The sequence below is a fragment of the Syngnathus scovelli genome, chromosome 2 (genome assembly GCF_024217435.2).
Source record: "Syngnathus scovelli strain Florida chromosome 2, RoL_Ssco_1.2, whole genome shotgun sequence".
NCBI classification, from domain to species: Eukaryota; Metazoa; Chordata; class Actinopteri; order Syngnathiformes; family Syngnathidae; genus Syngnathus; species Syngnathus scovelli.
The window spans coordinates 20,185,142-20,211,243 of record NC_090848.1 but is presented as its reverse complement, the minus strand read 5'-3'; the positions used below and the strand labels follow the sequence as shown (position 1 = coordinate 20,211,243).

The 26,102-nt window shown below is 40.5% G+C and overlaps 1 protein-coding gene across 10 annotated transcripts in view; it reads right to left on the bottom strand.

Moving 5' to 3' along the window:
• chl1a (cell adhesion molecule L1-like a) overlaps nucleotides 1–26,102 on the bottom strand; it is a 54,911-nt gene that overhangs the window by 5,723 nt on the left and 23,086 nt on the right. For 5 of the 10 annotated variants that reach the window (XM_049755402.2, XM_049755401.2, XM_049755404.2 and 2 more), the window contains exons 8-29: nucleotides 25,970–26,075; nucleotides 25,697–25,878; nucleotides 25,437–25,571; nucleotides 24,699–24,839; nucleotides 24,092–24,203; nucleotides 21,618–21,784; nucleotides 20,916–21,081; nucleotides 20,706–20,830; nucleotides 20,359–20,463; nucleotides 19,658–19,855; nucleotides 19,242–19,312; nucleotides 18,950–19,172; nucleotides 17,221–17,336; nucleotides 16,185–16,389; nucleotides 15,936–16,058; nucleotides 14,492–14,674; nucleotides 8,630–8,650; nucleotides 8,120–8,185; nucleotides 7,586–7,699; nucleotides 6,366–6,527; nucleotides 5,432–5,608; nucleotides 3,471–3,540 (exon numbers count right to left, since the gene is read on the bottom strand). In XM_049755402.2, the coding sequence (XP_049611359.1) occupies nucleotides 3,471–3,540; nucleotides 5,432–5,608; nucleotides 6,366–6,527; nucleotides 7,586–7,699; nucleotides 8,120–8,185; nucleotides 8,630–8,650; nucleotides 14,492–14,674; nucleotides 15,936–16,058; nucleotides 16,185–16,389; nucleotides 17,221–17,336; nucleotides 18,950–19,172; nucleotides 19,242–19,312; nucleotides 19,658–19,855; nucleotides 20,359–20,463; nucleotides 20,706–20,830; nucleotides 20,916–21,081; nucleotides 21,618–21,784; nucleotides 24,092–24,203; nucleotides 24,699–24,839; nucleotides 25,437–25,571; nucleotides 25,697–25,878; nucleotides 25,970–26,075 (2,968 nt within the window). Of the gene's footprint in view, nucleotides 1–2,694; nucleotides 2,771–3,470; nucleotides 3,541–5,431; nucleotides 5,609–6,365; nucleotides 6,528–7,585; nucleotides 7,700–8,119; nucleotides 8,186–8,629; nucleotides 8,651–14,491; nucleotides 14,675–15,935; nucleotides 16,059–16,184; nucleotides 16,390–17,220; nucleotides 17,337–18,949; nucleotides 19,173–19,241; nucleotides 19,313–19,657; nucleotides 19,856–20,358; nucleotides 20,464–20,705; nucleotides 20,831–20,915; nucleotides 21,082–21,617; nucleotides 21,785–24,091; nucleotides 24,204–24,698; nucleotides 24,840–25,436; nucleotides 25,572–25,696; nucleotides 25,879–25,969; nucleotides 26,076–26,102 lie in introns of all 10 variants that reach the window. The other 5 variants (XM_049755408.2, XM_049755409.2, XM_049755406.2 and 2 more) reach the window with 5 other exon arrangements.

Genomic DNA, 26,102 nt, shown 5'->3' with positions numbered 1-26,102 from the left:
CGCATCACGCACACACCCGCATTCACACAAAGACAGGAAGCTTTTATACACAAACCATCATTATGGGGGACAAAAGAAATGCATATGATGCCGCTTTTAAGCTATATGTGTCGCTCGCTAGTTTAATGTTAATTTAGCGCTTCGTGCATGAATAAGATTAGCATGAACAGACCCTCTTCACACTCGAAGAAATGCATAAAACCGACGACGAAAGAGAGACTGAGAAAGTGTGAGGCGAAGGATATCTAACGCTATTCCAATCGGGCACTAAGGAGGAAGTCTTTGATGGTTTCAGTGCACAAGAGGAAGAGGAAGACGGCTCCTTTTTTACTTTTACTGGTATGTTTTTTTTAACCAGCCCTGTTAGTGCTGTGCTACCGTATTGCTGCTGTGTTACCGCCGCGTCTCAGTGACTTTGCTGTGTTACTTCCGTGTTGCTGCGGTATTACTGCCGCGTCACAGGCAGTGTTTGGAAAGAAATGTTAAGGTATGTTATTAAAGCTTTAAAAAAAACGTTGTGTCCAGTCTTTCTTTGCTAATAACTCGCGTGCACACTTCCGCGTTGCTGCGGTACTACTGCTGCGTCACAGGCAATGTTTAGAAAGACATGTTTAAGTATGTTATTAAAACGTTAAAAAGGCTTTCTATGTACTGTCTTTCTTTGTAAAAAACTCGTATGCACGTGCGGTTTATAGTCCGGTGAGGCTTATGTAAGAGCTGGTGCGGTTTATAATCCGGTGCGGTTTATAGTCCGGCAATTACGGTAAATGTAACACTTCAAAAGTGTCTTTACAGATCCACACTAAATCGACAAATGATGCCAAATATACAGTAGCAAAATCAACACTGATGTTTATTGGAAAATATCCCAATTTACTTTTAGAATCAACACTCACTGCAACATTCACACTCACTAAAAAATTGTATTATCAACACTAAAAATCTAACATTTCTGATTTTGCTGTGCAGGTAAATGTTTTTACACTGGCCCAATCCCTAAAAGCAATAATAAACCAAAAAGAGCCATATCTTTGTCTTTAAACAACATCTGTTCCATTATGTTTTTCACTGTGCATGGCTAAAAGATAAATAGTTAAGACACGGTCATTGGCTGCTGCCATCCAAAGCTGAATAGTATGAAATCATCCAATGCAACAGCCAAGTTAACCCTCCGCCCACTCATCTCGAGCCCCATGTGGCAAAGAGAGTACTGCTGTGGAAGTCTTGAGCACTTGAATATGTGATTTCAGTCAGTGTGACTCATTGATCCTTTTCTGCCTCTGGACGATACAGGTTAGAATCTCTGACCCCTGCCTGTGGCTTTGAAACATTAAGTGGCCTCACTGGGCTGTGTATTGACAAGTAAATGGTGCTGTCTCTGGTGCTGAAAGAGGAGATGGGTTTATTCTGGTGCCATTTTCCTCATATTTTTCCATCTCTATCACCTTACACATACATGACCGTGCCACATAGAATGATAGAATTGATAGCGGTGCAGTTATAGAAAATTACCTGGAATTGCATTCACTGCCGTTTTGGTCTATTTTCATAGAAAACACGTGCGAGTTTGGACATAAGAACGCACATATTCTCATTTTCATGCTTGTGCAAGCATCCTTTTGTATGTTTGGGAATTTGGCAGCTCACACTGCACCATACTGGGTATTTCAGTGGACTTTGGCCTTTTTCTTGTGTAATACGGCCCTGGCGCACCTGAACTTAGACCAGCTGAAAACAGGTCGAAGTTGTGGCACATCATCATCATCATCATCGGTTTAAAGTCCGTTTTCCAGGCGCCGCTGGGTTGGACTGGGTTCTTGATATGGCTTTCTTCCACCGGGAACGGTCCATGGCCATCTCGTGGTTGATGCCGAGTGCCTTCATGTCGGCTGACACGGTCGTCTGCCAGGTCTTTTTAGGTCGGCCACTGGGTCTTGTTCCCTCTACATTATGCGACACAACTTTCTTCACCCAGTCGTTCTCGTCCTTCCTCACTACATGTCCGTACCATCGCAGTCTGCCTCTCCTCACCACATCCACTATGGCCTCCACTCCCATCCTCTTTCTCAGCTCTGCACTGTTTTTTTTCTCCCTCATTGACACACCACACATCCATCTGATCATCCTCATTTCTGGCACAGGAGGTGTAATGCGATTTTGCTGAATGTGACAGAAGTGCAGGCAATTCTGAGCATTGAAGCATGAAATTATGATGCAAAAACACTTTTTTATATTGTATTTAATTATGTTATACTGTATTTTTTGAAGGACAAGACCACAATGATGGTATTTTTTGTGGGCTGGAAGGTTTAATGGTATTTGCATTGATTCCAATGGGGGAAAATGATTTAAGATGTGTTTAAAATTATGTGCATGGCGTCATGGCTCATCAGTCGGAGCACCACTGCATTTTTCCTACATGTCTCGTATCATCTCTCATTGTGTTGCTTAGATTAAGTGTCCCTGTCAATACTCAGTTCAAATGACAGTGCAGCATAAAGTAAGAGGCGCAAAAACACATACATGCATATTTAAAGCACTGCAATAAACAAACTACTGATGCCCCAAGCAATACACAAACTACACACAAGCTTATGTTTAGTCCAATTCAAAAGGCCTTGTATCTGACTAAAGGGAGCACAACACATTTACTAGGTCCTACTTCAACTAATTTCATCTACTCTGTGTGATTACCTAGCCAATTTCATGACGGAAAGTTGAAAAGTGTCTTCTAGGCTCATCCTCGTAAAGCTCGTGAACGGAAGGTTTGCTTTTTGGATAGGAAGAAAGAAATGACAGTAAAAGGAAATTGAAAGTGTGTTCAACGTGTAGCTTTTTCATTACACACAATCAGAGCCGGCCTTACCCACTATGGTCCACAAGGCGAGATATTATACAGTGGTCCCCTTCTATCTGTGACTTTAATATATAGGACGATGTCATCCAATTTAGAATATGATTTAAGAATAATTCAATATTGGTAATTTAAAATATAAACATGAAAACCCTGATAAATACAGGTTGCCTATTATGCATGTTTTGCTTCCGCAATGTCAAAGACTGACACCATCTACAAAAATACCAAAAGGAAGAAAACTCCACCCATGCGCACAGTTAAGAGTGCACTTTGCCTTCGACTTGGGTTGGGGTGGGGGCTAATGGTGGGGCACAGAAAAAGACATCAACTTAGTTAGAGGTTTGGTTAATTTGACATGATTACAAAGTTCTCTGGTGTCATATCAATAAATGTGCCCCTCCATTTACAGAGAAGATTTGAACATTAGCGTATTCCTTTGAAAACGTTAAGCAATACATAACTCATTTAAATATGGTTGAATCGTTTTTTTTCTCGATTTTGTGATGCCCCCATCAAAGCACCCTTACCATTTGCCTTTATTGCCTAATGGGCATGCCGGCTCTGCACACATTGATCAATGGGCGGTTCCTTAAAATGAAATGCTGCAGCTTACCTGTATTCACAAAAGGTGTCATTATTCATGGATTGTGACTCCTCATCAGGGTGGTCTTCCTTCTCTTTCACTGCAAAAACAATTCGGGCATTTTGGCTATTAGACATGATTTTGTTTTGTCTGGACAGACCTTAGCCACAATTTGCACACCTACAATAATATAATTGTTAGGTTTCCTGTGTGTGCCCACAGAAGGATAGATAAATCTGCAATAAAACAGTTTGGTGCTGCACCTAATGATTATTTTAATAATCAATCAATAGCTTTATTATTTTGGCAATTAAAAAACATCTTTTAATTTCAATCCTTTTTTGCAAAACAGGTCATTAATTCAATTTGCCAGTGCATAAAACACACAGATGAATGAATTCTGATTTATTTACTGGTTTGAGCCATAACATTTCAGACAATGGACAAAATTCAAAGCAGATGTTTCCAAATGTTTCGTTTTGATGCAACACAAAGCGTTAGCCTTCTTTCATATCGGACTGGAGAAATTGTATAATATTTATTATTGAAAATCTTAAATTTTGAGAATTTAGACAGTTCTAAACCAATCAAGGTCTCTTTTTGTTATATTATCAAAAATAGTTATCAATTAATTTGATAGGCGATTAGCACCTCTAAAATATTTTGTTGGTTTTCTGCCAGGCAAAGGTTGCAAAGAAAGTAAAGCGCCACTTAACATCCAAGCTGCAATAATGCAAAATCAACACGGAAACATTTGAGTGCATGCCAGAATTCGATTTCAAAAGACAGGAGTGAAAACAAACAAATGATTTGTGTAAACATTCTATCAAGTGTGAGTACGAAGAGCTTCTATTCCTTACTTTTTATCTATTCTTGCCTTGAAATTGAACTGAGCAGAGTAAAAAAAACATTGTTATATAAAGAAATGGGTGGGAAAAAAATGGGAGGTCCAAAAGTGCTTGTGAAATTTTTCAATACTTGTCAAAAGCTACCCACGCTGAGGTGGGTTGCAAGGGAGAAGACAGCTTGTGAGGAAATAAAGTAGATGTGAGGAGAATGAGTATTTCTCTTCTATGAAGAAGCACAGAGGCCCAGCGGGTGCACAAGCACAGGTGAGAAGTTGGAACTGCTTCATCCACCTTGACAAGATTTTTCTTATTCAGAAGAAACACTTAACACGGGCATGCAAAACATTTTTCACATGCAGTAGCAAGCTTGTCAGACCCTGCTGTGCTGGAAATTTGGCAGGACTCACTAACACTTTGTAATGCATAGAGAAGTGACAGAAGCTACTTCATTAATTAAAGCTTCCTCACCCTAAGCTCGTAATTACAGGTTCAGGGAAGACACACTTAACACTTAAAATCATTTTTAAGCTAATTCAAGACTTTCTTTTTAATAGGCAGTATAGGAATATGAGGGGAAAAAAACATCTTATTTATTTAGTTCATTCTGTGCATCACCTTTGTGTATAAGCTTTCAGCTATGGGTCCTTTTTTAGTTCTATTATTATTGTTCCCATGTTCTTCTATTATTATGAAAGAATTTACGGAAAAATATTACACCTGATGTTAAGCTACTTTATATTGTCCATCTCGCCCTACTTTAGTTTGGATTCAGGATTTGCGTTCCACTACTGGACTAGTTGGAACTCCAAGTTTCTTTAACTTCCATACTAGTATTCCAGTCATCCTACAAAATCTTCAGGACAGAGAAAAGAGTTGAGTCTGTCATGATCACTTCATTCCCCGCGGTCAGGCCTGATAAGATTATTATGCAGACATGGAACATGCATGCACGATGCAAAGAGTTTGGGGTTTTTAGGGTTGAGGCCCCTTCTTTCAGGAGGTCAACCAAAACCAAGGCCAAAAGTTGATGTACATCCAAACCAAGGGGGATGATGTATGTCAGTCAAGGTATCACTATTTTGGTTGACTTCCAAAAAAGACACAGCAGACCCTATAGCAAAACCCGTTGAAAGACTAACTGACCTTTGTCCATGGCGAGCAAGTCTTGTCTTCCAGGCGGCGGCGTACCTGCATACTTGCCACCTTGGTTCCTCCGCATAAAGCACACGGTGAGGACAACGAGCGTGAAGAACGCTGCAGCACACATAGTCCCGATCAACCAGCCCTTTGTAGATATGTTTCTTTGACGGCCTGCTACGCCTGCAGATGACATCAAAGAATCATTTAAAACGGCAGTTTATGAACATTTATGTCGAAGGGGCAGCACGGATTCAAGCTGGAGAAGATAACACTTCTTCCCTTCAGCAGGAACACAGCCTGCACTAAGTAAATATCAAACTGTGCCAAAGCAGCAAAGTCGGCCCAATCCATTTTGCCCGAAGCAAAATTCAATTTTGGTGCTCTCTATTTCTGCCAATAATATTGATTATTGACCAGTCATTGGTGAATATTAATAGATGATAATGCATATAGTCAGTTGCAACCTTTTAATAATTACATGACAGGAAGAGATTGGGCTTGTTTCACGCAATTGCCAAAGCATTGGAATACGGAATATCACCAATGACTAGTAAAGGGAACAAAATGGTCCCAGTGTTAATTAAGTGTTAATTAAACCACTCATTCAGTTTCAAAGTGTTATATTGAGTATTATTTGTGGTAAAAAAAAAAAAAAAAAAGTGCAACAGCAGGAACTAGAAAAAGTGAAAAAAAAAATCAAAATAATATCAGTAAAATTGTATAAAACAAAGAAAATCTACATTAAAATGTCAATAGTTATTAAACGGAACAAAAGTACCTTAAACAAGGTGACAAAATGGTTTAAAAACAAATATAAATAATTAAATCATGTATATCATTAAGCAGGTGTTTAGTTTGCATATGCCTTGGGCCGGCCCGTAACAGCAGACAACACTAAGTGCTACTGACGTCACACAACAAGTTTGCCTCCCCTTACCTTTGACTTGCGTGTGGATAACGTCTTCGAAAATGCTAGCGTTATCGAGCAAAGTCTTGGCCATGAGGCGCACTGTGTACACCGTCCCCGGTTTGAGCCCGTCAATTACGTGGAAGCGTCGAGACGTGTTTACCGCCTCGGATATTCGCCAGTTACCATCACCTACACACAAGCCAAGCACAACAAGTGCACCAGCAGCAAATCTTAAACAATCATCCTGGCAGGGAATAATAACATGATGCTAGAGAGTTGAAACACACTCGTGAGCTCAGTTGAGCCACCATGAAATGTTTCTGACCTTAGCTTGTCATTGTTAAGGTGTTTATTGCAGTTTGTTTTTTTCTATCATCAATTAGCATTATGTATAAATATGTGACTGCTTTAGTTTTACTTTTAATAATAGTTAACTTCTTATTGCACTTGTGTCACAATGGTACTTAGAGCTTTGTGATAGGAAGTTTCACCCTGAAGCTGATCATTGTATTTTGTCCGGCGTTTTTTAGAATTTTTAAACGAGAAAAATAATTGAAATGACCAGTGTCGGCGTCTGAGCCGATACGTGTGGGTGGGAGATTCTTAGCCCAGAGTAGAAAGCGCATTTTGTCACACAATCAACACCCACAAACCATGGTTGGTATTGAGAAAATTTAACACATTGTTTTGCTTTGGATGGGTTGAAGCGACAAGTGTTTGGTGTATGCAGCGGTGTGCCGCTGTGGTCTGAAAAACAACTTTGTTAAAAAGGAGAATGAATTCTCAACTTCTTGAGGAGGTGCCAAACATTGGGCCTGGTTGAAAGTTCACTTAGTAAAGCCATCACATTTGTGTATAGAGGATGTAATGTTCAACAACATTTTCTCATTTTTATTTTGTTTTGATTTATTTTTAGCTTTATCTCACAGATTAGTGGCTTTAATGAATACATTTAAACATAGCTTAAAAATAAATGTAAAGTTTGGCATGAAACGGCTACACTGTGAGGGGGGGCACAGTAACTCATTTGGGGAGGGGTGGTTGCTCATGAATGCCACCCCCCACAATGCAATCCTTGAAATGAAAAAAACAACATTGCTGGTGTTTGATCTTAAGAGTTTCCACTGCATCCTATAATACAATTATAATATCTACGGTATTGAGGCAATGTTTACGGGGAAATGTTGAAGTGTTATTTTCGATCACCTAAAACTTGTGTCGGGGTGGAGCTGTCGCAAGAAGCTTACGGTTGTTCATATAAGCCACGTAAAGCTGCGAGTCCTGCTGCTCCTCCCTCGCAGTCCAGCTGATTTTGGCATAGGTGTCGCTCACGTAAGAGCTTATGTTCAACAGGCCTGGAACTGATACAGTGTAAAGAAACAGGCAGGAGACAGAGGAAAGTATGGAAGGGAGGGAGAGGAAAACAGGACCAGGCACAGAAAAAAGAGACAGAAGGCAGGAAAAAGAGGATTATCAGAAGCAAATAGAATATCCCTTGCGGTTTGAGAACAGTGCAGCTTGCAGTAAAAGGAAGCCCTTCGAGATGACAGTTAAAAAACGCAACCACCAGACTTAATTAGGCAGAGCTAGATTTGGGCTTATGAAGGCTCAATGTAGCGCTAGTGGGTGCATGTGACTCTATTCCTTTTTTAAGCAGAGTTGGCGCCCGAGCCAAACAGAGCGAAGAAACTCCATACATTGAATCTCATTCTTCGTTAAAAGTTTGGAAACTTGAAGATGGCATCACGGGTAGCATGAGCTGAAGTACATATTGCTTATACCTAAAGAAGGAAGATGAGTAGCACGGCCTGGGATCAAGCGAGGAAAGGAAAGAGAGCAGTTGTGGTCTGCAATGACACAAGTCTCAAATGTTAGATTCATGCTTCAAAGAATAAGCAAGCAAACGTTGAAGCAAGCAGAAACTACCACAGTAGAACCTCTGAGCTGGAAACACCCTCAAGGCTACACAACTCTCCAATTTAACACATTTTCTGGAAAAAGAATCACCTTTGAAATCGCACAGACTTTCTCTCGGTCCTTGAACTGCCGTCATCCATGTTGACGCGCGAGACCTTAGCCTTCTGTTCAACCTTAAAGGTTCTACTGTGTAATGAACTACTACTGGTAAGACTGGTGGAAGAGGCACACTCTATGAACTTACAAACAAACCTCAATGTCAACTCCAAATAGAAAAATAAAAATTCCAAGCCTTACATAAATATTCTACAACGGAGATCTACAATCCATGTCGCACTACATCTATGTCAGAGGCTGCGGGCGGTCATACATACTGCTATGAACAGAAGCCTCAGCTGCAGTCAACAAATACAAAAAAAAAGATGAATTTTTATCAGTCATTTTTTCAACAGAAAAACAGTGTGAATGGTTGAACATGTGCAGTACTGTATGTGAATCTCTTCTTTACATGCGGTGCATCCCAGTGAACACAAATGGATGATTTAAAAAAAGAACTCTCTAACTAACATTACATTAATATTATGTAGTTTTTTCATGGCTCACCCATAACGTTACATAATGTATATCTTTCAGCATGAAATATACATTATATTTGGGGGATGGCAAGTCTATGCTTTTTAATTAGTTTTTAACTAATGACATTTTTTAGATACTGCAGAATGTGACGAAACAAGACTAAAATTGTGGACACACATGCACACTAACATGCACATTATTATACTGTGCAATTTCAACAAAAGCACAAAATACCCATCCATCCACCATATAATTTCAATATTTTCAGAAAATGTAGATGTAGAATGTTGCTGCATGCTTTTAATAGTAAAAAGTGGTGCCATCAAGTGAGCACACATTCCTTGAAATGTCTAATTTTTTGTGTGTATGAATGCCTATTGTGCAAGAACTGTATGTTTCAAGGTCTTATATTTCAAAACACCTTTTTCCCATTGCGATGTATTAATCCTTTGGCTGTATCACAACAGTCTTGTTACACTGGCAAGCTGTCATGATATTGCTAATTACTTGGATTCCCTCTTGCATGGAAAAGAGCACTCAGATTCTCACCCACACTTTGCCACGATACAAAACTTTATTTATTAAGCACTTTAACAAGTTGTACCAAAGAGCTGTACATAAAATACAAAAGACAATATATCATCATACAATAATATATAAAATGTGAAATACTGTTTTCTAGAGAAAATAATGAAGAGCTACCTTTGCCTCTAAATTTAGTAGTACGGATGTGCTGAGCTTTATTTCCTCTTGCTGCACATGTTGCTTGAAACTGTTAGATAAAGGAGGCGCAATATTGGAGTGACTGACCAGTGCTAAAGTGCCAGGATATAGATGAAATTGTAATCTCCACATCACAACCTGTATATAATAACTCATGTCTGCTACAAGTTCAGTTTAAATGTAAAGGAACAACTGCAGTTTTCTAACAGTTTGTCGGTTGGCTGGTAACATGGATCCAGAAGGATTGATTCGCCTGTCCAATTTAGTCCTCTCTCTCTTGTTTCATGCCTCTCCATATCTCCTGAGGGATACATTCTTTGCCAAATGGAAGTCGGCTGACTCCATGTCGGTGTGAAGTTCCTTGCCGTTGTAGCAAGACATACAAGCAGTGAAAGTCCATTGTGTCTATTTTCTTCGTTCAATAAAATACCACAGCCAAAAAGCTGCAATAGGCCAAGTACAACCAGGGGGAAAGTAACGGAGCGATGTTGTAACGGGCTGACGGCAAATGCGTAAGTGCCGATACGCTCCTGCAAAGAATGTCACGTCACGGCGTAAAATACTGATAACAGCCCCAAAATGGTTAGGCCGCAGTTGTAAATAAGAACTTGTTCTTAATTGTTTGCCTGGGTAAATAAAGGGTTAAATAAAATAAAATAAAATGATGCACACTGAATATTAAATGACTAAAAGGATGGAAAAGCTCTAATTATGTGGAAAATTAGCTGAGCTGTCGAAACCGGTTTCCTACTCAAATGTGCTCAATCTCTCTCTTTTTCTTCAGTCATTTCTCCACTTGAGTCAATACAATACCGTAACTATAAAAAAGAAATACTATTGCTGTGTGTCGGTGTGTGTGTTGTCCTAAATTAGACTCTGATTCCGCTGATGGCTGATTTTTGGCTGCTGAGAAGCTGAAGAGTTCTTGATTGCTGTTTTTTTTTTTTTTTTTTTTTTTTTTTTAAAAGAACCTTTTATCAGCATTACCTACATTCAAAGCTACTAACTAACACATTGGCGATAACAAGCCGCGAGCTCAAATGTGGTGCAAGAGAGCAAATATTTGAATCCCTGTGGTTTACTTGTCGTTATTTTTTCCTGCGACTTGAGATTTGCAATATGTGCACTTGATGCTGTTTGTCTAGTTTGAAACCCACGTTATCGCTTATGCCCTCTTATCTCATGAGACCCCAGGAAGGGAATGGACTTTTTTTCCCCCTGTTTGATTCTGTTCCTTTTTTTTTGTGGAGAAATCATTCAACTAATTTGCATTTAATCTCATCTTGGCCACACACAAATCAAGTTCTTTTTAATCTTAAATGCCATTATGACTACTTTCCATATCAGTTTTGTGATGTCATCTTTTTCTAAGCTTGTTTGTGAAATGAGCTATGTGGCAGTTGTCTGCATATCTTAATATTACAGCAATGTACTGTAAATAGTTACTATGTTCTCCTCTTTTTCCTATCTCACTCTAAGAAACTGTTACTGTATCTCAATGTATTTGAGCTAGAATGAAATACTCCTTGGATTGTAATTCATAAAAATTACTATACATGTGAATAAAAAAGCTTTAAAAGCATTAAAAACACAACACCTTCTCTATAAAATGGAAGATAAACTTCATTCTAAGCTAATTCACTGACAAAGTTGTCTTTTGTAAAACTTTTAAACAACCCAAAGAGAGAGAAAAAAAATCCTCTTTTTACTGGATCATTGACAAATAACTTTACCTTAAAGGTAAAATATAAAAGAAACCTTTCAGTGTGTGGAATTATTTGCTCCCAGCGTTCTCTTTTCAGCCCCCACACTGTCTCTCAATCATTGCACATTAATGTCTCCAAATTCATGATGCTCCTGCATGGTACCATCGGCAGTCCTATATTACATCGTGAGCAAGATGCCTGGAGGATCACACTCCCCAAACAGAACCAGTTTGATCTTTCCACCAAGCAGCATTTACAAACAATGAATCTTACGGCAGGGAGAAATTTGAGAAACCCTCAAAGGAAACCTAAAAGCCACAAAGGTATGAGTAACCTTTATTAAAGAGAGGACAAATATCTCCCTTTACAGCCACATTTTCCACCTGGTGTATCGAGGGCTTGTTTTCTAAAACTCAAAATGGCCTCTGTGTTGCCTGTGCACTAACTGTGCTGAAATTACAGTTCAGCCTGAACGGAATTGATACAGATAACATGTTCTGGTTGAAGCAGGCCGAGTTAAATTACATGGTACAACAAAAAAATCAAGTATTCTACGAGTTCTGTTTAAATTTTCATTTGGTGTGTGTAGATCACATTAAAATCTAGCAGTGGGTGGGTTTGCTCAGGAACAACAGGACTCTGAGTCACTGGATAAATTCAAGCTTCGAGGTGAGGGAGTTGCCCAATAGAGAGCCTGTGCAACTGACCCATAGTATAAAACTTGATATTGTGTATTGCTTCGTATGTCTGAGTGGATTGTCATTGAAAAGTAGGACATCTCAAAATTACATACAAAAATATTCAATGCACTGAAACCAATGACTAATACTTGAGTACATTTCAGGAGAATCATGGAAAGATTTTATAATTTATTTGATGCACTAAAATCAGAACAGCTGCATCTCAACTCAGGTTGTAGGGACAGCTCTGAGAATCTGGGCATGTGTTTAGTCTGCTATGGGCAGTACGGGGAGGCTCCTCACTTTGTGACATCACAATGTGAAGACCCGGTCATTTCCATGGATAAGGCGGGACTGGTGCTTAGAGAGGAGGAATTAGCAGGAATGCACCAAGAATGAATGGAGAAAAGCACCACTTTATTATTTTTTGTTGCAGAATAAAGGCTAAATCCTCCAAAAGGTTGATTTGGCATAATAAAGCTCCTTTAAGGGGCATAAATTAATTGGTCTCTAACTAAACCATAATTTAAAAAAAAAATAAAACAAAGTGATCATTTACTATCATAAGTAAGCTCACTTTTTGTTGTTTATTAATTTATTGGATTTTTTTTGTCTATTTTATTTCCTAAATGTATTCTATTCCCTTGTTTGTTCATTATGACAACAACTAAAAAGACAGAGGATGTTCACCCTTTTTAATTTGGCTAAAATAAACCATTTTCCATTTGATTAATTTGTGATCAGTTATAATAAATTACAGACATTTAACAATCCTAAGTAGTATGCTTGTGTATATAAAATATAAATTGTTAATAGGAATAAAAAAAACTTGCCAGGAAAGTTGTTTGTTTAAAAAAAACAGGCAAAGCAGCTTGCTTACTGTTCAGTCAATATTGAGTCCAGACTGGTGAAAACAAAGCTACAAACACTTGTGTAAATCAATATTTCCACCAATAATTAATCATTTTTTGTTTGTTTTACAGTTTTATGGACAGTTTTTAAAAAATATATTATTATTATACTTACCCGCCCCCCCCTTAAATCTGTTATTCACAGGAGCGTAAACATATCTTTGGAATTTAAATGATTCTATAATTACTCAGGTGTGGACCACAAATTGCCAACACCAATGCAGCTATTATTATTTTATTAGAACATGGGGAGAGAAACGTGGATAGTTTTTTTGTTGTTGTTTTGATACCTATCCAAAGTTGAACTACACACCTGATATTTTGAAATATAGCACCACAGAATACCAATAAATGCCAAACATTTATCACCAACACAAAATAAATCTCACATTTCATAACGACAGATAAAAGATGTTAGAGGTGTTGCTCTCACCCTCATTAGCATACCTCATCTCAATATCTCTAGTACTTTGTATGCAACATGCTGATGAACATTCTAGTTGTAATACTGCATTCATCAGATGTACCCCTTTGGAGGAGTTCCAGCCATCCATTTTCAATCGCGTTTGTTCTCATTAGGGTTGCGGGTGAGCAGGAGCGTATCCCAGCCGACTGGGCAGGAGGCGGAGTATATCCTGGAATGGTTGCCAGCCAATTGCAGCATTGGAGAAGTTTGCCATTGGAAAGGAATATTCATTATTCTCAATTACATCAACTAAGAATGCACATTACAGTAGCTTTACTGTAACCGCCTGCTATAGAAATCTATTGCAACAATTCTGTCCGCTTCTCACTGGACATTAAAGATACAGTAGAGCGTCATTTCTGATGCACTACTACATTGTGGTTAACTTTAATGCACGTATGAAATTTAAATCATGACAAGTGGCATGTCGGTTAGGTTAGTTCCAATCTCTATTGTACCATTGCTATTTGGAATGCGATCGTCAAAGTTAGCAGGGATAGGCTCCAGTTATCACCCTAATGAGGACAAGCAGGTGAGAGAATGAGAAGATGGATGTTATGAAAAAAATACCAGTACAAAAAAGATTTTGGTTTGTTTTGATAGTTCAATCACCATCACAGAAATGTTTTGTGAACAAACTTACTAGTGTATTGTTTCTGAGTACAAATCTTTTTCTCTATTTGGGGGCCTATTTTGAGGTACAATATTTTCCAGACAATAAGCCGCTACTTTTTGCACAAGTTTTGAACCCTGCGGCTTAGAATCCAGAGGGTCTTATCTATGAATTGCTCATGTTTTTATGATATTGTATTATTTGTGCATATTCTCTTATATATGGTTATTAAATATTGAAACACCTGCGGCTTATATTCCAGTGTGGTTTATATATGGGGAAAAAAAAAAACTGGATTTTCCTCTAAGTTGTATGATTGATCTTAATGGCTACATCCCCATTTATGTGGGCTTGGGACCAACACTGAATTGGACTGCTTTGCACGTCCACAGGCTAGGGAAGCCTACAACACCTTGTAAGTGGTCTCCAAGTCAAGTACTAACCAAATCAGACATGATTGAGTGTTCCCAGAAAATACCGATACAACCGTCACATTGGATTCTACAAGAGCATAAATCCCATCATCCACTCCTCCATTATGTATCTTTTCTGTCTACTCACGTGCTGGAGTGACAATGCTGCTCTCCTGCGCAAGTGGAGGTCCACACCCTACCCGAGTGCAGGCACTGAGGTGGAAGCGGTAGAGGCTGCCCTCTTCTAAGCCCTCCAGCTGCCAGTGGGTGGTGTCGGGCCCTGTGATGTTTATTTCCCGGGAATCGAGCGCCTCCTTTGTGGTCTCATTAACTACAAGAAAGAGGTTATGTCAGTTCAAGTGAGCGGAGGGACGTGGCGGGCGTCTGAGACGTCTCAAGCACATGTTGTATGTTAATGGAACAATACTGAAAGAAGGGTCAACGGCCAAGGGATGTGGTAGCATGAATAGGTGTAATGCTCACTCATGCAGAAGGCAAATGTCGCTGATATGTGTCGTGACAGGTGAGCTGAGCAGGAATACATTAAGATGTCAAGAGGGAGATGCGGCGGAATTCATAGAACTCAAAAGAAGGGAAGAGTTTTAACAAGTGGCAGTTGATGAAGAGGGGCGGTGGCAAAACAGACAGTCGGCATAATAAAAGTGGGTAAACAAAGTAGCAAAACTTGAAGAAAACTAGCAAATGAAGAAGAAAGAAGAAAACATTTGCATAAAGTGTAGGCGGTGCAAGGAAGTGGGAATATAGGGGCAATCAAGAGCAGTCGAACATATCACCCAACATGCATTATAGATCAAAGCACAGCGCTTGTGCGCCGTGTAAAAAGCAATATTGATGCCAATGTTGAAATGCAGGTGAGGGCTGATGCTGAGCCAAAACAGCTCAACGCCGATTTAGGGTCTTTCATGTGCTGATGAACGCCATCGGGCTAGTCATCCACTAATTTGGACGCACAGAGTGGGTGGCTCTGTGGCACTAGGTTGGCACAATCAACCCACAGCTATATTTTGAAATGTGGCAGGCATAGAAGAGGCTCTGGTGCTATCATATCACAACATTATCCAGCCAATGAAAATGTAAAAGGCAAAGCCCCTCACTCACCAACATTTCTCATGCATCTGAGAAAAGCTTGTGAATGGGAGAGGGCATCGGGGCAAAAGCAGCCCAGACATGAATGATTGTTTTGGGAAAAGAATCTGCAGTCCCAGAGGATGCGAGACGTTAGAAAACGTAAGATGTCATCACTCTTTGGGGCGTTGGTGGGGCTTAGTTCAGAATTAAACACTGCCATCTAGAGTTTAACACTGACTCATACATATGAGAAGAGAGCCTTTCTTTATTCCAATTAATTTATATTCAACCCAGAACATAGGTTCACTAGGGAAATTAATATATATACACATGAAAATCGATAACAAGTCTTATTATGAGAGAAATCCCAATGGTTTGTCAGTGTCCTATTCTTAAATTCTAAAAGTAAACATGCCAAGTGGCAATGCAAACACGTGGCATGACCACGAAAAACAGTACAGAAAATTGTGTGTGTGTGCGCTCGTGCGCTTGTGTACACATACTGAGGTAGTACTGTAGGAGGTAGCCAGTCAGGATGCCGTTTACCACCAGTGGTGGACCCCATACAAGCCGGATGGACTCTTTCTGGGCATTGGAGGTAGTCAGAATGGGCACTGGCCCTGGAACTGTCAAAAAAGCATAATAGGTATAAAACTAATATCACCTTTCCAACAACTAGTTGAGATTTTAATTTGTCTATTTTACATTCGTGTGAAAGTTGTGAGTATCAGGAGCTGGAGTCATCACCTCACCTCCTTCTGGAGTGGTGAAGGTGACTGGGTCACTACTAGGTCCATTTCCCTTCTTGTTGAAGACGTTGACAGTGAGGGAATACTCTGAGAAGGCGTCAAGGCTGGGCACAATGGCATGAGTCCTCTTCCCAGGAAATGACAGCGTGTGGCGCTCAGCCAAGATCCTGTCAGGATTCAGGAAACTTCGCTTCCTCAGCCAGTGAACCTGTAAGAAGCAGGCAATGGTAAATTACTGCCGACGAGGGAGACATTTTCCATTCACCTTGACCTCAATACAGAGCTGTTTTGCTTCCAATTTTCTTGTCCTTTAAGGTAAGAAACTATGGTGAAGAAAGTCGATGAAAAAACGATGATCATGCTGGGGGCTTCAGTCGTATTGTCAATGCAGAACCCGTTAATTAATTCAAGCAAAGCTGACCAATTTAGGAATTCTTTGAAGGAAATACTCTGTTCAGCATATAGAAGTGTTTTAGCGGAGAAAACAGAAGTATGTTGTGTGTACTGCATACGGTATATCTGAGAAGATTTTTGTATGGAGATTTAAATGTTAACAACTTCATTAAAATAACAAGCCTTGGTCAGATGCAATGTTTGGACCTTTTACTTTCACTACAAGTTGGGTGTTGGGTGACATAATTGAAATTTGTTCAACAGCAACAAGTGGGCGAGGGAATTCAATTTCCAGAGTGTATGCTGAGTTGTCCTCGGCAGCTGGATAATTCATTCCAATTTTTGTATGGGTACGTTAAAAACATAGCATCATTCTGTCATATCTCTCTTATATCATCCAAATCAACAATCTCACTCGCCAAAATATTACATTTCCCAAATTGTGACAGGTTTTGGCTGGACGTCAGCAAAATGCAGTTTTGAAACTCACTTGGCTCGCTGCTTCCCTGCATTTGGGTCCTCAATCACATGCACACCGCTTGACAGTACCAAACCAGCAGGCAATTAAAATTTGAAAACCGATTATTCATTTGATTATCTGCACAGGCATACAAATTGTTTGGGGTGGTACTTCATGAAAACTCACATGGTACCCCCTCAGATGACCTCTCACTGTGGCAGGCGGAACCGGGGTCCAGCTTACTCTCAGCGCAGTCGTGTTAATCAGCTCCACTGCAACATCCCGTGGCGCAGCGGTGGGAACTAAAGGACACATGGAGGGAGGTCACACAACTCTACAGAGACTACAGTCAAGCTTATGGACTCAGAAACATTACTGCACAGAAATGTTGGTGCAAGTGTTTTTTGTTGAGCTGCTAATGGTGGTAGCAAATGAGCAGGCACACAGAATGCCCCAAATCATCTTTTATGTAGAGGGGGGAGACACCAAAATGAAACTCTACATAATTTCTGCTCTACATGGTTGCTGGAAAGGACAGAAGCTAAGCAGACACTAGCAGCGACATCAGCAGCGTCACGCCTCAGTCGGCCTACGCTGCCAAGCGCGTCGTGATCTAATAAAGGTCGAGCAGATTCAGAGACGGAAGTGGTACATTTCAGATCTCACAGCTCTACAAAAGGTTATTTGCCACCTGCTGCACTCGAGGGTGGGAGAAGTCACTACAGCACAGCGGCACAGGCAAACGGGAAAAAAAGGAAAGAACTTAACCTGACACATTTTCCCGTAGACAATGGCGAAAGATGACTGAAGACCATAAAACAAAGAATTCAGGAAATCATCCAATGTGAGCTCGTTGAGCCTCAAGTTAAGACAGAAGTGACGTTTAATGTATCTAGAAATGAACGTTCCCTTGGAAATTGTGTGTGAATGCTGAGGAATGATGTCACCATTGTTGAAATGGCAAAGAAAAAAAAACAAAGATTATTCTCAGCAATCATTCTGTGGTGTGGCGTGTTGGGCTTTTGTTAACCCCTATCTCTGCCAGAAAAAAAAGAATAGGTCCAACAACAGTAAAAAAAAATAATCTGATCTATATTTACAATCACATTTTTATAGTTCAGTCAAGCAATAACCAATGTGATTGTAATGTGAAGGAGAAGGAAAGGCATTGAGGATACAAGCTCAAGGCAAGGCGAGAATAGAGGATGTTTGTGCTGACTGTTTGTATACCGTGTCCTTAATTCACCACAATAAAAATGATAAGAGAAGAGTTAGCGATTGTAATATAATTACCAGATAAGATAACAACAGTAAGGCAAGCTTCTTCTCTTTTGTCTTTTTATTTCCTGGCAGTCTGGATCATCTGTGGCACCATGTTGCCTCTCACAGGTCAGTATTGGTTCCACAACAGACCTCCGGATTATGGGAGGAGACTCTATTGTCCGTGGGAATATTATGATATTTTTATGATATGTCTTGTGTATTAGAGTAGTAAGCCCGCACTTGCCTTGTCATCAGTGTGGGCTAACCGATTAAAAAGGTTAAGATTAGGGTTAAGGGAAAAAAGAAAAGAAAAGAAAAGAAAAGAAAAGAAAAGAAAAGAAAAGAAAAGAAAAGAAAAGAAAAGAAAAGAAAGGTTTAGGGTATCTAAAATCAGTATGTGCATGCACCGCTCCCTCCCTCATCCCGATTTCCGTTGTTCAATGGAACTCAAGCTAGTTGAATTAAATGGACAGCTCCTATAGTTGTAGCCATTTCATGAACACCATTTGGAAAAGGAAAAAAATCACACTGCTTTTAGCTCTTGGGAAAATGTTGCATGACGCACTGAAGTATGAGCATGAAAGCTTGTTTCCCAGCACATCCACAATAAATAAGTGCTATACGTGTAGTAATTGGTGCAATATGCACTCACCATCTTCTCCAGAATAACCTGTAGCAATTTTAGGCTCCGGTCCCCAGCCAAGGCTGTTCCTGCTCTGAATTTTGATCTCGTATGGGATGAACGTTGATGTGTTCCTCACAACAAAGGAGTGTCTTTTGATCATGTGTTCTGTCCAGGTGTCGTCCACAGCAAGTTTCCTGTAGCTCACTTTGTACTCCAGGCCTGGGCCATTGTGTTCAACAGGCAGCAGTGGCTACAACGGTAATATTTCATTGGATTGGATCCCAGTATATGGAAATATTTAAGTAGAGTAAAATCTTACCTCCCAGCTGATGTCCATTTGATGAGGTTGGTGGCCTTCGATTTTAATGTTTTCTGGGTTCCTATCAGGAGCTTTGAAGGGTATTTGTAAATATGGATTGTTAATTCTTGGACACTAATTTATATACATACAGTATTGTTAACATGAAGCTGCAACAAAATGTTGTGGAACAAAGCTGTTCAAAGGTAAGTAAGCTTACTGCTGCAGAATTACAGCGTCATTCTGGCTGGCCCGAGACAATTTTAAAAGAACTATGAAAATTTCATCAGAGCAGAAAGCACGGAATCACGCGAGTGAGTGAGTGAGTGAGTGAGTGAGTGAGTGAGTGAGTGAGTGAGTGAGTGAGTGAGTGAGTGAGTGAGTGAGTGAGTGAGTGAGTGAGTGAGTGAGTGAGTGAGTGAGTGAGTGTGTCTCACCCGCTGGGGGGGTTTTGTAGCGCTCAGTGGGCTCACTGGGGGGGCCAGGTCCAACAGCGTTCTCTGCGTACACTCTGAACTGGTAATTAAGATGTCCGTGGAGTGCCAGCTCGGCTGTTGCCTGGTTACCAGGGATTTTGTGGAGCACTTTCCACTTGCCTGGCTCCCATTGGCTCTCCTCATACTCCACAACGAATTCTGTATTCATGCAGGAGATCGGGGCAGTGCACGTTTAATTATCATCACGCACCCACGTACACACCAGCACACTCATTTGAACTTCTGAAATCATATATGGACATTGCGTTTCTGATGTGTTATCTTAATGAAGGGTCAAAGTGTGGTTCAACATGAAGACAGTGCTGACTTAATTTAATTAATTTGAACTAATTCAATGTGATGATTAGTTGAAGACAATGTATAAACTAACCGTGAAAGAAAACATATTTGCCCTATTGTTATCAAAGATAAAAAATAGTTTTTGCACATCTAGATGCACAAGTTAAACACTTAGAGTAACACAAAATAGCATAGAAAACATTTCAATATTTCAACTTCTGTCAGCCTTATTCTATTGTTGGGAACTGTGACATTACAACAGAAATGACACAAAAACTTTGTAATAAACTTTTAAAAGGACAAAGTGTCTGTGAACATTTATTAAAAAGGAGAACCCATAATTCACATCAGTTTTGCCTCACCTATAATGGAACTGTTGTGATCACTGCCAGGTACCCAAGTCAAACGGATATGTCTCTGATTCTCAAGTTCACTTATCTCTATATTTTGCGGGGCATCAGGAACATCTGCAACACACACCAACATTATGGTCACAATAGCTTTTTCAGTATTAAACAAGGATGATTACGCGAATGAGTTACGCATTGGTAATATATTGTCCAAAACATTGTATGGCACCAACAATGTAGGTAATTTCTAATAAAACTTCTTTTATGTGGTGGTCACTATTTATATATTATTATTCACTACTCACTATGCTGACCATATTAATGTGGCAAAACATACATTCTTAGTGAGACAGACTTACCGAGCACCGTGAGAATTGCAGAAACATTGGCCTCATCCAGACGTGTTCTGGCCATGCATGTGTATACGCCCTCATCATTCAGGTTCACGTTTATAATCTGCAGCATGCCATCACCCAAAAAGTACCTGAACATAAAAAGCATTAATTAGGTCATGCTTTGTAAATATACATTAACAGAAGCAATGGAAAAGTTTGATGGCATCTGCAAACCTGGAATCTTCCTCGATGGAAAATGTCATATTCTCTCCATCCTTGATCCAAGACAACTGAAAGGAGTCCTCCAGACTTTTATCATAATTGGCCTGACACGTCAACTGGGCTGTGGTTCCACTGATGACCTGCATGTCCTGAGGTCCATTGACAATGTGTGTGGGGTCTAGCAACAGAAGAAAAAAACAGGTCAGATTGCCCGAACCGTATTTTCAGATATCATACCTGCCGAAGGCGGCTACTTTATTAAGTCAAAAGTTTAGAATGCATTTTTGTTTGGAGATTGACTAAATAATTAATAATTGCGTCTTAAATTGATTATTTATTACATATTTTCCTTTCAGAATGCAATGAGACACGGAACAGCATCAATTTCAATTGAAGAAAACATTGTTTTGCATAAAAATGCTTTACCTAACTTTTTTTTATTTGAAAATGTGCAGTAAATATCAGTATTAAAAATGAAGACTTCAAGAAAATATGCCAATTTTATGCACTTAATTCCATTTTCTGAAACCAAGTCATTATAAACTGCAAAATCCAAAATCCCCGTCATCCTTCAGGCCAAGCATCTAATTTCTGTCAACTAGTACAACTCTTGGTAATAAGTTAATTTGTCATCATTTGGATTCCTTTGTGCTTGGACCTTGAAGGACTATCTTGTTTACTAATACTTCAGTAATTCTCGTATTTTGTTGTTACCTTTCACTGCCAGAACAGCTGTGATAGATGTCTTGCCCTCGCTGTTATCTGCAACACAGACGTATTTGCTGCTGTCGTTCTTCTCTACACTGGAGATTTGTAATGACCCGTTCTGAAGGGCAACAAATCTTTCTCCCTCAATGGTTGCTAGAGTCTCATCTTTGGCCCTGAGAGAGAGCAAGAATGCTTTCATATACAGTAGTTGCTCCATATCTGACAGCCAAGTTCCATTATGCAGAACTAAATTAAAAGCAATATTTTACAGTGTTCACAATATCACGTATATTTATTTTCTTCAGGGTGAATGGACAAAATTTCCAACATTTCTTGAACAAAGTTTCTCAGAAGAGTGGAAGCTGCTGTAGGCTATTGCAACAGTGGGAATAACTCCATCCATCCATTTTCTATAGCGCTTATTCTCATTAGGGTCGCGGGTGAGCTGGAGTCTATCCCGTGTGACTTTGATGAAGAGGCAGACTAGTCAGATATAGAAACCACACTGTGTAGTCTTGTTGACAAACTGCATCACTTCACTCTCACGTCTTATGCATAACAGCCAAGTGTCTCCGTAGTCAACCCGTTCCGATTGTGCTCGTGTTCATTTCAATTTTAGGCGCTCTCAATTTGTGACCTTGGCATCTATTTCTATCCCAGTTGAGTTGCTTACATAACCCCTCGCTACAGATGTAGTTGGTCAAATCGACAGGCATGTCATATAGTACACTTAATTGGTACTTCCCATGGCAATGAAATGGCTCATGAATGGGAACTGTAAGGCAGTTACCGTATTTGCCGGTGTATTGCTCGACCTTTTTCGATCCAAAATCGACCGAAAAAAATCGACCTCGACTTATACACCGAGTCATAAAATTTAACTTCGTATTCATCGCTTCAAATGTGATGGTAACCAAGGCCGTTTCTCATGCATCTCATTGTGCGTTGCACTTAGAAAATTTGAACCGGGCGGCGTGCGCGAGTGCGCGGCCCGCTGGAAGTCGAATGAGGCTCAGCGATCTCCTCCGCGGTGCTTATAAACAGCCGATCCGCTCGGCGGGGGCTATTTTCGGCCACTCGGCGCGTGCGCACGGCCTCCTGGATGTGCCGGGCGGCGTGCGCGAGTGCGCGGCCCACTGGAAGTCGAATGAGGCTCAGCGATCTCCTCCGCGGTGCTTATAAACAGCCGACCCGCTCGGCGGGGGCTATTTTCGGCCACTTGGCGCGTGCGCACGGCCTCCCGGATGTGCCGGGCGGGTGCGTGAGCTCGCCGGCCGCTGGAAGTCCAATGAGGCGCCGCGATCTCCTCCGCGGTGCTTATAAAGTGCCGATCCGCTCGGCTTGGAGCTATTTCCGGCCTCCCGTTGGTGCCGGGCGGCGTGCGCGAGCTCGCTGGAAGTCGAATGAGGCTCCGCGATCTCCTCCGCGGTGCTTATAAACAGCCGCATGCGCACGGCCTCCCGGAATTTGAACACATTTCGTCAATAAATTTCGCATATTGAATTTTGAAGTTTAATATAATGCAACAATTGAGCTCGACTTATACAAAGGATATATCATAAAATCGTAAATTTCCGTCGAATTGTAGGGGGTCGACTTATACACCGAGTCGACCTGTACACCGGCAAATACGGTAGTTATTTTGAGATCAAATGACTACGTATGGTCGACTGGTTAGCACATCCGCCTCACAGTGCAGAGGTTGTAGGTTGGATTCGAGCTCTGGCCTTGTTCTCCCCATGCCTGCGTTAGTTTCATCTGGGTACTCCACTTTCCTGACACATTTCAATAAACAGGCATGGTAGGCTTATTAGCCACTCCAAATTGCCCGTAGGTGTGAGTGTGAGCATGACTGGTTCTTTGTCTGTTTGTCCAGTTCAGTGTGTCCATTGCCTACTGCACAAAGTCAGCTGGGATAGGCTCCAGCACGCCCGCAAGGCTCGTGAGGAAAAGCTGTTCAGAAAATGAATGGATGACTACTACATATTGTGCAAATCTCTATCAGTTGTCTCCATACCAGAATATTCAGAAAACCGTTTTTGTTGCTACAAGTTTCAATTTAATAAAGCCCATTTCTCAGTCTTATAATAATCTCAATTCATGTCAGTCAAGTTTTTAAGTGGATCATCCCCAGACACAAACTAGTAAGACCAAAAAGTGTATCTGGAGGGTGGAAGATCCCTTTAAAAGGAAATGAAGCAGAGCTTTAATGCTCATTAATAGAATCTAATTAGCCCCAATTTCGAGGATGGCAAGGATAATCTCATTAAACAGACAGAAGCCCATGTGGCGTGAATACCTGAAGCTGTGTGGTTTGAAAAGTTGATTCACACACTGCAGTTATACGCTTTTTTTCCCCTCAGTCACACTCAGTGATGTGTTTATTTACGACTAAGACCACCCACCCAAAAAATTCCACTGTGGGTACCTTTGTGTCATTTTTGTGAAATTTCTCACCAATAATCCTGTGTGCTTCTTACCAAGACATAGTGGGAGGTGGCGAGCCAAAAGCACTACAGTTCATGGCCACATCTTTGCCACGTATCACTGCGTACTCGAGGTAGTCCGCGGTCAGAATCAGAGGAGCCATATCTAGAAGTGAATGGAAAAATGACCAATGTCGTGTTCATGCTATATTAAAACCCACATAAAACCACCAACTAATAAGGTTTCATTATCACATTTTTATAGTTCAGTCAAGCAATAACCAATGTGATTGTAATGTGAAGGAGAAGGAAAGGCATTGAGGATACAAGCTCAAGACAAGGTGAGAATAGAGGATGTTTGTGCTGACTGTTTGTATACCGTGTCCTTAATTCACCACAATAAAAATGATAAGAGAAGAGTTAGCGATTGTAATATAATTACCAGATAAGATAACAACAGTAAGGCAAGCTTCTTCTCTTTTGTCTTTTTATTTCCTGGCAATCTGGATCATCTGAAATTTACTTGTAAACATTTTGTCTACACTCCTGGATTTTATATGTAGCGTGGACTGGAGATACACCATGTCTTTAACATACTTTGTAAAAAAAAAAATATGATTCTGATCGTGACCTACAGTTTTTTAACACACAGCCTACTCACTCATGACCATGATGTTAATGTTGGCCAGGACAACGCCATGTCTGCTGGCTGCTTCACACTGGTATACACCACTGTCATCTGGCATGGCGTTGTGGAGCACCAGTGTGTCATCAAGCACTCGTTTGTTGTTCAAGGGGTCATCTGAAAAAGAAACACTAAATCATGTTAAAAATTGTTCTGTTAAATTCTCAATAAAATTCACCGTTTTTTTTTTTTGTTTGTTTTTTTTTTATACTTTAAGATGTGTGCACCAAAACTTGCGATTTTAAAGACCACATATGTATGGATACAAGTTTATCAACACATGACCATTACACAGAAAAATTGTGAGAATATCTCGCAGCTTCCACCACTCCTGGGAAGACTTTCGACAGAATGCTGACATGTGTCTGAGGGAATTCTTGTCACTGCATCCGGAAGAACATTTGTCCAGTCTCTGTTTGAGTTGATCCCAAATACATTTGTTGGGGTTGAGGTCAGCACGCTTGTTCTTCGACACTAAACGGACTCCACTGGGGCGCAACATAAAAAAGGGACGTCAGCAAATTTGTACCGCTAAGTTGGAATCTGTGGCCTGTGGTGTCAACATGTTAGGGCTATGATTGTCATGCTTTTTGAAGAGTCAAGTTAATCTTTTTTGCTGTGAAGAGGTGCTTGCTTGTCATCTGGAACTCTGTGTTTGACAACAGCGACTGGTGTGCAAACAGATGCATGAAAACATGACTTTCCATCACCCACCTTCAAAAATGTGTCCATTCTTTCTCCACACAATGTCTGGTTGTGGTTTCCCGCTGACCGAGCACTTGATGTGCACATCAGAGCTGATCACAGTCAGCTGGCTATGAGGCGGTGCTGTCAGCCACTTTGGAGGCTCTGGGAGTTGTTGAGAAAAAACATGTTGTGGTTGCTTTGTGTTAAATCAGCTGTCATCACTCTGAGTCAAAACAAAAGTGCCCACGGTGTGCTTCTTGCATAGTGAGCACCTCATGTTGACTAACCTTCTACTATGACGTCAAAGTAGTGGGAAGCCTTTCCAGCTGAGTTTTTGGCTAAGCACATGTATTTGCCCTCATCACTTTCCTCTACTGCAGCGATGGTCAATAATTTTCCATAGTTGTCCAATTTTGCTCGAGTGGTAAGCTTGTCTCCCATCTTCATCCATTCTATCTTCGGAGTGGGACTGCAAAAATATACATTTGTAAGTCAGTCAAGGCATAGAAGGTAAATGTTATTAGGAATTATAAAAATGCGGTTGCAGTACGGATCCTCACTTTCCCCCTGGCACACACTCAAGCTGAAGTTCAGCTCCTTTCAACAGCACTTTCTCTGTCTGGACACCAGAGGGCAGCAAAAGGCTGGGTGTTCTCACAGGGGGGCCTGCCACAACAATAGTCCTCCTCACTT